Source organism: Guyanagaster necrorhizus (genome assembly GCF_019112545.1).
Source record: "Guyanagaster necrorhizus MCA 3950 unplaced genomic scaffold BT62scaffold_13, whole genome shotgun sequence".
NCBI lineage: Eukaryota > Fungi > Basidiomycota > Agaricomycetes > Agaricales > Physalacriaceae > Guyanagaster > Guyanagaster necrorhizus.
Genome location: NW_025064892.1, coordinates 743,880 through 757,268, shown reverse-complemented (window position 1 = coordinate 757,268; position 13,389 = coordinate 743,880). Strand labels below are relative to the sequence as shown.

At 46.8% G+C, this 13,389-nt stretch overlaps 5 protein-coding genes across 5 annotated transcripts; 1 reads left to right on the top strand and 4 right to left on the bottom strand.

Annotated features, from left to right (window-relative positions):
- Positions 1 to 1,841: 1,841 nt before the first annotated feature.
- BT62DRAFT_895628 (uncharacterized protein) lies at positions 1,842 to 3,582 on the top strand (the record flags this gene model as incomplete). Its single annotated transcript, XM_043183228.1, has 5 exons — positions 1,842 to 2,210; positions 2,268 to 2,428; positions 2,492 to 2,903; positions 2,966 to 3,351; positions 3,411 to 3,582. 5 exons carry the CDS (start codon positions 1,842 to 1,844, stop codon positions 3,580 to 3,582), a joined length of 1,500 nt encoding a protein of 499 aa, XP_043039577.1.
- Positions 3,583 to 3,609: 27 nt separating this feature from the next.
- BT62DRAFT_932425 (uncharacterized protein) lies at positions 3,610 to 5,881 on the bottom strand. Its single transcript, XM_043186353.1, has one exon. It carries the CDS (start codon positions 5,565 to 5,567, stop codon positions 3,846 to 3,848), a length of 1,722 nt encoding a protein of 573 aa, XP_043039576.1. The 5' UTR covers positions 5,568 to 5,881; the 3' UTR covers positions 3,610 to 3,845.
- A 252-nt stretch (positions 5,882 to 6,133) lies between these two features.
- Positions 6,134 to 6,814, bottom strand: BT62DRAFT_932424 (uncharacterized protein). The gene is made up of 2 exons (XM_043186352.1): positions 6,403 to 6,814; positions 6,134 to 6,345 (listed from the first exon to the last, which is right to left on the bottom strand). Exons 1-2 carry the CDS (start codon positions 6,557 to 6,559, stop codon positions 6,326 to 6,328), a joined length of 177 nt encoding a protein of 58 aa, XP_043039575.1. The 5' UTR covers positions 6,560 to 6,814; the 3' UTR covers positions 6,134 to 6,325.
- An 893-nt stretch (positions 6,815 to 7,707) lies between these two features.
- BT62DRAFT_994421 (uncharacterized protein) lies at positions 7,708 to 8,703 on the bottom strand. Its single transcript, XM_043190466.1, has 3 exons — positions 8,436 to 8,703; positions 8,183 to 8,369; positions 7,708 to 8,131 (listed from the first exon to the last, which is right to left on the bottom strand). Exons 1-3 carry the CDS (start codon positions 8,588 to 8,590, stop codon positions 7,949 to 7,951), a joined length of 525 nt encoding a protein of 174 aa, XP_043039574.1. The 5' UTR covers positions 8,591 to 8,703; the 3' UTR covers positions 7,708 to 7,948.
- Positions 8,704 to 9,394: 691 nt separating this feature from the next.
- On the bottom strand, positions 9,395 to 12,210 carry BT62DRAFT_980960 (uncharacterized protein; the record flags this gene model as incomplete). Its single annotated transcript, XM_043189551.1, has 4 exons — positions 9,395 to 9,549; positions 9,577 to 10,173; positions 10,324 to 10,447; positions 11,995 to 12,210. The coding sequence occupies 4 exons, from the start codon at positions 12,208 to 12,210 to the stop codon at positions 9,395 to 9,397; spliced, it is 1,092 nt and encodes a 363-aa protein (XP_043039573.1).
- Between the last annotated feature and the right edge of the window lie 1,179 nt (positions 12,211 to 13,389).

Sequence of the window (13,389 nt, the reverse complement as noted above, 5' to 3'; positions counted from 1 at the left end):
CGGCCTCGTCTCATCATTGTTGCTGAACCTAGCGGGTTAGGTGTCTGTGGTCGGTGAAGGAGGAGACACCCGGTATCCGTTGAACGCTTCTACGCTGTTGTCGAGCTCTACGTCTTTGGCGAGCTCGAGTTCGAGCGCAACGATGGCTGCTAGGCGGACTCATCTTCAGTAAGCGCGCTAGCGTCATCCTCAACGACGGTGTCTGTAGCTATTACCTCGGCGGCTTCTTCATTGACAGAAAGTGCTGCGGTAGCTTCGACAAGCTCTTTTCCATCTGCGACTAATACAGCATCACATATTTCCTCTACCACGCCTCCTGTATTCGTAGCTCCGACTGTGTCACCATCCAGCGCAAATTATACTACTCTGTCCACTCACAGCCCGCCTTTCTACGTTGGCATCGTATTTTCAGCCATTGCAGTTATCTCTATGCTTGCAGCTCTTGTGGCATGGTATTTTCGCTTGAAGAACAATCGCAGGAAGCGTGATGAACGTCTCTTCAAAGATAATGCTTGGGCTAACAACAACGTATTGGAATACGGACAGATGGACGATAGTCTTTGGGAGCCCGGTTGCAGTTGCGTATCTTTATCAGCTTTTGCCAGTTCCTTCAATACGGACGAAACCAATCCCTGTTTTACATGACAGCGTTGCATATCCCTTGCTTCTACCTGAGTCCGGTTTCACGCAACGAGTTCTCATTCTTTTACATCGCTGCAGGTCCCAACGAGGGAATCAAGCATAGCGCCAAGTTGCCTAGCATGCCAGGTGCCCTAGCATGTTCGTCCACTACCAACTCACGGACAGAACTTGTTCCTTCCGGGTTTGGTACGCCGAGACAAGGAATGGACCGGCCGGGATTCCTGGGCCTAGGGAGCGGACGTGGACTGAGGGTGCCGTGACGCAGAGAGGACTCGGGACAAGGCGGATGGGTCAATATGGACTCGATGAAAGCGCACCACGAGGTGATGGAAAGCCACAATCAAGAACCTGTAGCTGCGGACGACGGTCCAAATGTCGGTGGATGGACTGCATCTTTGAGGACGAATAATATGAATGCTCTGGGTAGTGTCATGCCTTCCTCGTCTCCGTGGATACCGGCTTCAGATCATCGCACACCTGTGTCTCTGATGAGGAAGGAGAAGGTCGAAGAGCAACAAAAACAGAGGAAGACATTTTTCGGGGGCGAGCTGATCGGGGATCCCGATTGGGCTTCTGATGTGGAGGCAAAGTTTTTGACTCGAATGTGACATCGGTCTCGCGCACGGGTACACTGGCGGATTACAAGGGAGGGGCTAAGGACCTGTCAAGGGAGACGATGGTTGTTCAACGTCAGTCGGTGTCGAGGGCCGGGTCGGCCATTAGTGAGAGGCACCCTAACAAGGCCAAGGTGACACGTCTGGGCTCAAGTGCCAGTGGATATTCAGTGAAGAGCACGCTGACGGACGGGGAGGAGGTTGTTCGGCGTGCATTGGTGGAAAGGCGCAAGGGGATAGTACGTTAGATCCGCGAATAAATATTTGACTAAGTTAGAGAAATTTCGGGACATTCCGAGTGAGAATAACATGTGGAACAAGTTTTGAAGTAACAGCCGGAATGCACAGGTAGAGTATGGACCATTAATTTGGACCAGCAGCAGGCTGCAAAGAGCCCAGAAAGGAGGAGAAATGGAAGACATTTTGAGCAAGGTGGATAGGTTGGAAGTTTCCTTTTTTAGAAGTCAGATGTAAACTACCGGAAATTCAGAACGGCAATCGAAAGGGCGATTCGCTGTTGGTCCAGCTCCGAAAAAGGCAACTTCCAGCAAGACAACGATGATGTCGGACGGCGGCGACATTGAAATGCGCTCGTCGTCGCTGTCGCCTGCGCATCAAGACCTCCCCTCGTCGCCAGAGCCGACGGAGACAGAGACGACATTGCCGGCACCACCATCACTAGCCCCGCCAGTCGAGTCGACGTCCAAGAAACCTCGAAGCAAACACCATTCACCGACACCGCCTCCGCAGCCGCCTCCTCCACCGCTCCAGACGATTCGGCTCGATATCACGCTCGGCGGCCCAGCAGACTACGAAGTCGATATCGCAGCAATGGCATTGTGTGCAGGCCAGAGAGTCGAAACACCAGTGCCAGAAAACAAGGCGGATACGAGTGAGAGCGAACCTGAGCCTGAACCGGAAGGAGAGTTGACTTCCTTGTTCAAGAGGAAAAAGGTGCCTCATATTTATTTCATTTCACTTTCTTCACATTTGCTGAAAATATAGACACAGAGAAAGAGCTATGCACAGGAATACTACGACACTAACGATCCCTTTATTGACGACTCGGAGCTTGCAATCGACGAGCGCAAGTTTTTTGCTCAGACGAAACAGCGTGGATTTTATGTTTCTTCCGGTCAGGTTGCCTTGCTCAAGGATACTCCCAAGGAAAAGTACGCTCTCGTCGTCGTCGCCCTTGTCGTCGCTGTCACCGCCACTGACTGAACCAAATCTAGACCTCCGATGAAACCGCGTTCCAAACTGGTGCCGAACCGTGAAACCAAATCAGAGGAAGGCACGCGCGACTCTCCCATTGCTCTCTACTCCGACTCTGAGAGCGCTGCTCAGGATCCCTCACAGACAGCCCAGACGGGTCAGAAGCGGAAACGATACATCAGCGTCGTGGAGAACGGCAAGAAGCGCAAGGTCGTCGATGTCACGTCTTTCGATCCCAAGCTGCAAGAAGCCATCGATGAGCTCAAGGCTGCCATCGCTGCGGAGGACTGGACGAACAAGGGCAAGTTCCCGCCAAACATCAAGCCCATCCTCGCCAAAGTCGCCCTCAAAGCCGTCGAGCTCAACGAGTACGATGATCATTTCTTCAACCTCATGCCCACCTTGTTCCCTTACAACAAGTTCACTATGACCGTGAGTCTCGCCCTCGGGGTGGTTGTTGGCACTTGACGCTGACAGCGCACTCCTTTCTTTAGAAACTCATCAAACGAACGATATTCGCAGACCACACAGCCATGCTCGCCAAACGGCAGGAGGATCTCCTGGAAGAACTAGCCAAGCAAGCCAAGGCAGGCTTCGCCAAGGCCGAGGAGGACTGGCAGCATGCTGTAGTCGTATGGGATAGACGACAGGAGAAACAGCGGTTGGAAGCATCGTCAGAGACGCCTGGGACGCGCCCGCCAACGGAGGAACGCGACCGGGAGGGATCACCGCATCCCCCAGGCGAGGGTGGGACTACGGAAAGCACCAAAGAGCCCCAGCCTCCGCACAAAAAGTACAGGATGACGGAGAGCATGAAGAATATCGTGTGGGAGCTCGTGTTGCTGAGCAATGAGTGTTGTAGGCTCGAGAATGAGAAGAAGTCGGTGGTCTTTGCTTTCTTGATGGATCCTGAACTGACCTTTTCTTTTTGCATCACAGTCAACTGGAGGGTTCCATCATACAAGTGTCTGAGCAAGGTCTGAGAAAGGTGTTGTATCAGAAGATCGTTGCTGCCTATCCAGAGGGGTGGATGTCGAGTGGCCAGATTAGTCGGGACGTATCTGCCATGAAGAAGAGGCTCGAGCGAGAGGCTATGGAGACCGGTGATTAGCCAGCTACCCTCCTCTCTCTTTTTTTTTTGTTTTCTACTTTATAGTCGCTACTCTATCATCACTGCCTATTACTGTAGTATACACTTCCTCGCTGTCGTCTCCCTGCTTCATCCTTGGTCTGTCGTTAATCGCAGTTGGGTACATATACGTCCCAATATCTCTCTTTGTATATGCGTATGGGTTTGTTTATTCATGCTATTTAACTAAAGATGGCAGAGAAAATGGTAGGGAGTATATAATACTTAAAGACCGAGGTCGTATCTCAATGCCTCACGCGCGCACGGGCTGCAAGGAGGGGATGGATATGTGTGACTGGCGGCCCTACGGTCTTCTTGACCTTATCCTCCTCTTCTGAAGAGGATGAGATCTCAATGACGTCCGGCTTTAGGGCCTTTACTGGTCGTCGACATACATCCGCCATCGTCTTCCTACAGTGCGCGGAACCAGGGCTCGTCTTGGCTCTAGGCAAATCTGCCTGGTTTGTAGGACTGTCATCATTGCTCGATCGGTTGGATTGAGGTTCGGGGGAAGGCGTGCGTGGGGGAGGAAGAGCTTCGTCATCGGAGGAGAGATGTAGGATAAGAAGGCTGTTGTCGTCATCATTGTCGGTATCACTAAACGATGCTGGGAATGGTCGTGGCTGCCGAGGGAGATCCACTTTTCTAGAGGTAGATGGCAAGGATGCGGTAGCGGATGCCGCATTGGTTACGGACGAATTCTTTAGCGTTGTCGCTGTATTGGGCTTCTTCGACGGGAAGAACGACCAGAGAACCTGTTCGTTACTCGTCTTGTTGACCCTAGGCTTTCGTTTAGGCTTCTCATCGCCTTCTCCTCCCTTCTTCTTTCTCCCCTTTGGTGCCTTCTTCTCTCGCTTCTTTCTTAGCACCTCCTCATAGGCTTCAACCAGCTCCGGTCTTGCCTGCCGTACAAGCACCGAGGGCAACCACAGCCGAAGAGGCTCGCAAGGGTCCACAGGGACTTTTTTCTTTCCATCTTCGTCATCCTGCTCGTCGTCGCTGACTTCCCACTCTTCATCATCGGGGCGTCGGATACCCTTCACACCTGCCTCTGCCAACACCACAAGCGCCGTGGGATCGACTTCAACGCGATACTCGGGCGTTTTATCGGTCGAATGATGCTCCCTCTTCGAGTGGATTTTCTTCATCCACCCATCCTCCGGGACTGGCTGATCCCCACTGAACAGCGTGAACACCTTTTCGGGGTCATCGTCAAGGATATATCGTCGTAAGGCGCGGAGCGCGATACCCGGCCATATGAGTGTTCTGAATCGCTTGATGATCAATTCTTTGAACCCCCACTCGAAGTAGAATTCGCAAAGGCCAGCTAGGGCAGGTATCTGTGGTTCTTTGCGCGTCCAAGAGATATCCGCGTAGTAATCGGGCTTACCCTCGGAACGAGAAGTGATGGGGTGGGTATATGCGAGTAGAATATCGATGTTGGGGAATGAGTCTGGGACCGACTTGGCTAATGCACCCATCTTGCGACCTATACACCGGTGTAAGTCGGTGCGAAGTTCTTCAATAAGCTCCTTCCGCCAAATGACAAGAAATTCAGAAAGTTCAGAACGGGGGAAGGTAGTGGCTGCTTCGTACAGAGATGTAGCAAGGCCAGCACGGGCAAGGGCGTAGGCTGTCTTGATGCCACAGCTTGGGAGACCGGCTTCGCAGTAGTCGCCTCCAGAGCACAACGCAATGAGGATAAGGTCAGCACGACTAGGCTCTATATCTGTGCAGATGCGGACATGTGTTCGTTTCTCGTCGCTGGAATGAGTAGACGATGGATTGCGTACAACGGTGTGTGCGCCAAAGACAAAGGTATCAACATCGTCACTGAGAACGCCGTCGATGACACGTGTTGCATTGAGATACGCCAACTCTGCCTCTGCCTCTCCCGGTGCTGTCCGCCACTCGAAGCCAAACGCCTCAATGATAGCCTTCATACCTGTCGTCAGCTTGTTGGCCATCTTGTTGATCTTCTTTCCCCTCTTCCAATCTGGTCTTTTGGGACCATCGAAGATGAATAGTGGTAGTATGGGGTACTTGAGTAAGGTAGCGCAGCGAAAAAATAGAGTGCGTAGCTGGGGATTCTCTCCCTCTTTTCCATAGTCGGCATGGAAAAACCAGATGGACGCGTCGATGCCCAGGCGGTAACCGCGATGAGGATTGGAGAATTCTGTGAGAGATAGGGCAGCAAGGGATACTGTCTTTGACGATGAGTCGAGCAGTGGCCAGAGGCCTGCGACGCCCATGGTTGGTACCAATTAGGTTGTGGTTTGACAGACGCGATTGTGACCACGTGACAGTCGCGGCCTTTGTCAGCTACCTACGGACATGGCCCTATCCTCTATGGTGGCACCGGTCTCAGATCCGTCGAATATGGGGAGGGTAGCGCAGCTGGAGAAAAACCGGATGGATACATCGATGCCCAGGCGGTACCTTCGATAAAGGCTGCATAATTTCATGCAAACTCTCTCGACGACGAGTCCCGCGCGATGAGTATTCCACATGTACTACGTAGGGATTTTTTTTTTTTTTGGCTATTTCAATAACTACTGGTTATGTGAAGGCCGTCACCTCGACCGTTGTCTGTGTTTGTGCGCACTAGTGTCTCATGCTGATTTTCCTGTGTTCAGCACTACCTATTACGGCGATGACTTGAATCCCAATACTTAGCGATTCTGACTTGGCGACTTCTCTTCGGTGCCAATGGAGGTCGAACTATCTAAGGCACCCTACTCTTCGGTACGTTCTCTCCTTTTGAAATATAATAATCCTACTGATATCAGATCGTGATGCCAGAAATCCCGATGGAAATCATGAGGAAATACAGGATAATCTCTCCGATGACAAATCTTGCGCTCTCGTCTCCCGCTCTTTCTATTCCCAGGCCCGCCGATATCTTTTCCGACACGCCCTTATCTACACAATTGACCGGGAAGCCCTTTCTCATCTCCATAACTTGGCCCTCACGTCTCCGCATACATTCCAAGACTTCGAATCCATGCTACCATGACCCACCCTCACAAGTCCAGTTCATTCTCTCACTGAAGCGTCTCCGGATCATCTCTCGTGCCTTTCATTTCTCCTTCTGTACGGGGTTGCGTTCAAGCTTAGCCGACCTTTCCCTGATCAAAGTCCCTTTGGATGGACCACACCTCGAAACACTGCACCTTTTGGCGACACACCCAAATAGCCGGACCTCATCCTTTCCCCCCCCCCCCTCCCAAGGTTGCGGTGTATTTATCGAGTCTCAACAGGACCTCTTGCTCAATCATAACAAGGATTTACCGCTGTGTTGCGATGCGGTTCACATCGCCCGTACGATCAAGTCTCTCGACGTGCTTCAAGCCTTTGCATGTGTTCTCTCTTTTACCCAGCTCTTCTTATTCTTATATTATGCGGTAGTTCAATAGCCCACCATCTAGTCACGGACTCTAATCTTTCTCCTTTAACCCCCACAACCGTATGTGTAGCAACCGTACCGACCTCTCCGCCATGTGCTGGTTCCTCGACACGCCATCCACAAGCCTCATCAGTCGCTTGGAGATGCTCAAGCTCGCTATACTGGTGGACACGTTCGAGGATTGTGCTGAGGAAGACAATAGGTGGGACATGTTTGTGGAGCTGGGCTTTGTGCTCTCGAGATACAGCGTCTTGTTGTCTCGAGGTGTCTTGCGAATGTAACTTTTACGTCAAGGAAGAGATCAAGGCTCAGATGCTGTCTTGGACGTGGGTCGGTTTTTTCTTTTCGCATGAGGAGGATTTGTTAAAGGTAGAATTGTCTTACCATAAAGTCGAATACTTAGAAGTATAAGAGTGTGAAGTCTTTTCAGATGAAGACGAGAAGACAAGTTTTCAGAGTGACGATGCCCAGAGATGCATACAACAATCTCCTGGAGGAAGCTAAGAATATATTTGCAGATCCTATAGTGCGTCGCTTCTTCATGCCCCGTTGCGCTGAACTGCTACTCTTCGTTTTTTGAAGCACCTGAAGAGCGCCAGGCTATGGTTTCGGGCTTGCGTGAGCCCAGCCAGAGCACCGTGATGCTTTTATGACTCGTCTGAACGCGACGACATTGCCAAAAATTTCAAGTATGACTGATCAGTGATACGGTTCAGGCGCGTGGATATGCTTGTCCGAACACAAAGTGCACAGGTAAAGATCTCGCCCGAACGTCGACCACTGCGTCTATATTCACCCAAAAGCCCACGCCTACTGTCCTCCCTTTGCTTTCTCCTTGCCCAATCTTGACCCTGAAGAATTATTGGCCCAAAATCGGTAGCCGTCAAGGCGGCGCGGATTCTTTAGTGTGCCTCTCTGTGTATATTGGGATAGAGGACGTCATTAACCGCTTATCCTAGGCCTCCTTCGAAGAATAGAATCAATCCCACCAAGCTCGATCGCTGTGACTTGCACATCTGCTTCCGGGGAAAGGGGATTAAGCGTGCTGTGATCGCCTGAATCAATACCATGCTGATGGATGCTTTCGTCGTCTGTATCGGACACGCAATGGAGATCCGCGAGTCGCTTTAGGGTGTCTCTCAGCATACATTGGGGCAGACGACATCGACTACTTACCCACTCGTTCATTTGAATATCATCGAGCCTGACATCGGAAGCTGCACCTTGCTGGATCGTTTTGTTCACTGGGTTTGTTACTTCAGCTGAGAGAACAGGCGTGTTGAGATCACGTAGAGCAATTTCCTCGTCCCCATCGGTTGGGGAAGGTGGGTCCTTTGTAACATATATAGCCTGAACTACCGCACTTCGTGAAGTTGGAATTTAATCAGGTATCCATCCATTGGTGCTGAGAGCAATCAGACAGACTTACACGAAACCGATAATGGCAGCCAACATCCCCAAGAGAGTTATAAATAGAGTATTACTTGGGTAACTACCGATGGCAGCGACAGCAGAACAGCAGAAAGTCAGAAATGCCAACAGATATTGTGTTTGTCGACTGAAACTCCGGGAGGTAGTAGACATCTCGAGGGCGAAACCGTGGAAGTGACATAGGTGAGGTGTTCATGATTTTAGCATATTTACAGCTAGCACTGTAAAGGCTGTGATTGGTACGTGGTAAGACCAACAGCGGGAAGCTACAACAGCAAGAAGCCATATCCCAAGACAATACAGAATCTGGACATACAGAGAGAATAACGACGGAGAATAGGCTAGAGGCAAACGGGGAGGGAGATAGAAGAATTGATCAGTGATCGCCAAACATTGTCTGTTTGTAATGCAAAGAGTCCCAAATCCTTCGGACAATCCTTTCACATTGCAGCCGGTCAATCGACTATCATACATACTCGCTGTAGTGGAAAGTCCATTTATGCGCGAGGAGCTCGAACCCTCTGGGAGAGGGAGAGAGAACACCAGTAAAATGATAGATAGTTCGTAGTGAATACAGTGGGCTTTTTGTACTACTGAAGAATGAAACTCAGTGGCTAGGAGTGTAAGAAAACAGAATAAGGCAAGATGGGTAGCATAAAGGTAGAGATATATAGAGAGTAGAGCGGAGAGGAAAAGGAACAATAGATATAGGGTATACACAAGGAGGAGGGGAGGGAAAGGTGCATATCATGATGATGTAAGCGACGTTTCTTATTCTGTGACCAGCCGTGACAGACCCACTACAGTCGACTCTCCAATAACCCACAGTGGTTGGTGGACCCTCAGAGCTATGGGTTATGGGAGACTATGGGGTTGGAGAGAGGTCGTTGTAGATCAACTTTGAGGCCCTCATAAGGGCTTATATTTTGTTAATAGGCCTATAATATAATGTACTTGCTATTTAGAAGTGAAGTAGCTTGTAATCTGGGTGTCCTGAAGTGAATTAGCCTGATCAAGCCTTGTTTTTTGTCCAAACAAAGCCAAAATGCTTTCTAAGTTCTGAGCAAATGGATCATCCATGATCTCAATGTACTTTTGAAGAGTTCTGACAGCTTAAAGAGCCTCATAGTGCTTAGGACAAGGTTCTAACACTGAATCATCACCACTGAGTCCATTCTCATCCATGCCTTCTTCTGCATTCTGTGATGCCATCACTGCATCAAAGATATCTTTGTCTGTTGTCTCTTCCACATCCACATTCTCTATCTCTGGATTTAGCAAGGATTCAATATCAATACAGTTATGGTGTTGCAATACACCTGTGCCTTGGAGATCATCAAAGGATTCCTTCAGCTGCTTCTCCATGTCTGCAATAGAATCCTGAACAAGTGAAGTGATGAAAATTGATACTGACACAACAGGAGCAAGAGGAATATCAGGTAAGATTCCAGCTTTCTGCCAACAGTGCTTTATTGTGGAAGCATCCACTGATTTCCATGCAGCATCAGCAAGCTGCATAGCCTTGAGTTGATTGATATCATAGATTCTAGCAGGAGAGATATCACTATTATAGTGATCAATAGCCTGCTGAATGTAGCTCAATTGGTAATGGGCTTTAAAGCAGTGAATGATGCCAGCATCAAGTGGCTGGATGTGTGAGGTCATGTTAGGCTTGAAATTCTTGACAGTTATACACTGCAGATCATCTTCAGGAACAATGTGTTCTGAGAAATTGGCTTATAACAGCAAGATATTTCTTTTCTTTATCTGCAGCTCTGCATTCCATCATAATATCCATTCCTTATAGAGAGCTGTTGTCATCCAGGCTTTTGCATTATTATAGTAGTAGAAGCCCACCTGTGTGTCTGACTTCTTTTGAAAAGAACAAGATTTATGGGCTTTTCTGATGATGAAAGGCCCTTTTTTGTCAGAGCCATCAGCATTTACAGTGAATGCATATGTCAAGTGAGCTTTGCTTCTCTTAACACTGGTGATATGCATTGTATTAGGCTAGCTCTAAAATTTGGGAATTTTAAACAATATATTTGCATAAGCTGAAGTCTGTATAACTAGCCATTCAAGAGCTATAGCTGAGACTCTGAGCTGATAGACATGCTATGCTAAGAAGGCTAAGAATCAATGTGGACTTAGCCAAAACAACTTTGCACTGGATTAATAATCTTGAAGTCAAATTGGACTTAGAGGAATAACACCACTATAGTAAAATGCTAAGTCAATTTGGACTTAAAAACAGTACCATGTTCAGGCCAATTCTAAATGCCATTGGGGCTGATATACCATAGTCTAGTTCAGGATTTTATTACCATGATTAGCAGTGAAGTATATCCAGCTAGCACCCAAACCAAGAGTAAAAGCAAAGTGGAACTCATTAGCCTATGGCTAGCACACTGGGTCTGATGCAAAATACATGCAGTGAGGACTCCTTGGATATAAATGATTAGAGGGGCACATAGTTCAGGGGATAAGCCACAACCAGAGAGCTTGGCTGCCTTGGATCACTATGATCAATTGATCATGATCAACAGTGAGTCTGAAAGTAACAAGTGGAACCATGGAATGATTGATTATATAGTAGTAGTAGATATTCATGGGCTATAGAAGTGGAGCCTCAGGAGCATCCTGGATCACTTGAAAAGGATATAGGAGGCATGCTTAGATAGAGTAATGATCTAATTTTGGGGCTAGCCAAGGGAAATAAGTAACTAAACTAAATTATTTATAGATTCTGTATCAGTTAATTATGTATAGAAGCAGGAGAAGGGGAAATCATGTGACAGGTGATCCACCCCTGTGATTTAGGCATTCTAGCTCTCAGTAGTTAGTCTCTGTATCAGTGGTTTTGTATGTAACCTCAACTTGAATAGCATTTATTACTAAGTCACCTGTATTGAATAAGAGTTGAAGTCTTTATTAGACTTTGGGTTTTGACAAAATTTGGGTTCTGGCTTAATAAGGATTTTGGCATCTGAGTATCAGTTCTCTGGCTTCAAGAACCACTAGCTAGCTATAGGTGCAGCTAGCCAAGTTTCAGTGCTTGAGGGACTTGGTATTGGATTTTGGAGTTTTCTAAGTTAAGCTGGGCACTGTAGCTCCACAGTTTAAGCCTCAATTCACATACTATATTTTATTTCTACCCCTTTGTGAGTATTATATCTTAGAACATAAGCTAGCCTTGAATAAACTGTCTTTATATCTTCATATCTTCATATCTGAGTCTGCAAAGTACTTTCACTGTACTCAAACCATCTGAACTCACCTGTATTAGTGATTGTGCATTAAGTGGTTAGGTGTAGGTATTTGGGAGTTTATTCCTCATTTTCCTCTCTTAGCTGCTTAGCTGTTTTTTAGCATATCACTGGAATGCTTTTTGTTGGTAAGACCATAGTCAGGAGGCATACTGTGTTTTGTTTCAGTCAGATATTTTTGCAAAGCTAGTGTACTTGCTCATAGAACAAGCCTGTTTCATCCATGTTATAAATATCACAAAGCTTGTATTTAGCTAGAATTGCCTTGATGAGCTCCTATTCTTCATCCACATCAATAAGATCAGCAGATTCAGCTTCATTATGTTGCTTGAATTCCTTTAAATTGTTCCACTTCTTGAACTTTGACAGCCATTCAGAGCTCAAGTCTAATCTCTCATTCTCTGGTATCCTCTTCAAATTTGCAAATGCTGTCCACTTTTGGCATAAGACTTCACCATTCAGCAAGATACCATCTGCTATTACCTTTGTGACCCATAAATCCATCATCTTGATTATCTCTGAATGCTGAGTTTGACACATACACTTCACTTGATGGCCATTTATCCCACTCTTTTCATGCTCCTCTCCACTTGTCTTCTGCCTTTATCTATGCACTGACAAGCAGCTGTTTGATTTTAAGATGTAGATATTTGGCATTGAAATGCCTTGCCATCTTGGATTGATTTCTTCTATTAGCATGATATCAATCAAGAACCTTGATGTGCTGCTGCAGGATTACCAGCTTGACATACTGCTCACTAGTCACAGTAGGTGCTTCTTTTCTTTTTTTGGCTTATGCTTTTCCATTATCACTGCAATGCTCCACATGCCTTTCTGGTGCTGCATGATAAGAATCAATACATGCTATTCAACAGTTAGAGTATGGCTTACTTTTTTTCTTCAGAGATAGCTTATTAATTTTTTTGATTTGACTCTCAAGTTGGTCATATGTATGCCTCTGGCTCATATTGAAATTCTTGAATGCAGCTCCAAAACCTGATGCCAACTTGAGCTTTTCAATGATGATATCCTTATCAATAAAATTCTCTGCTTTATCCAACTATGCTTCTTCTTCTGCTGAGACTGATCTCTTGTTATTGAGTCTAGCAAGAATACTTGCTTGTTTTGCCTCAGTATCACCTTTGCAGGTTTGGAGGGCTTTTTTCAATTCATAAATATGTTATGTGCATGCTATCAGCCTCCATGTCATCTTGATCAATGATGAATTCAATCACAAGCCTCATCAGACTCTGCCACTTTCTATTACCTACTAATTTTATTTTACCATTATTATTTCATATCTGTATTTTACATTCTAGTATCTAGACTCCAAACATAGTAATAAACAACTGACACTAGAATCCAATGGACTCTGACTCAGAATTAACTACTAATAATATATAAACCATATATAAGTATTGTAATTACTCAGTTCAAATATCAACTTGGATAGCCATCTACACTTTGTGCCCACTTTAGCTCCTCTCTATCTTGTCCATTGAATTCTGCTCCAAAGAATATTTCTCTTCACTTCTCTGATAAAACTCCATTTTGTTAATCCAAATTCTTGGGCCTCAACTCAAAAGTGATGTTGTCAATAGCTTCATTGACATTTATGCACTCTATCAGTCTCTGCACATGCACTTAAGCCCAATCAATTGGCATGTTTCTAACAGTATATTTGAA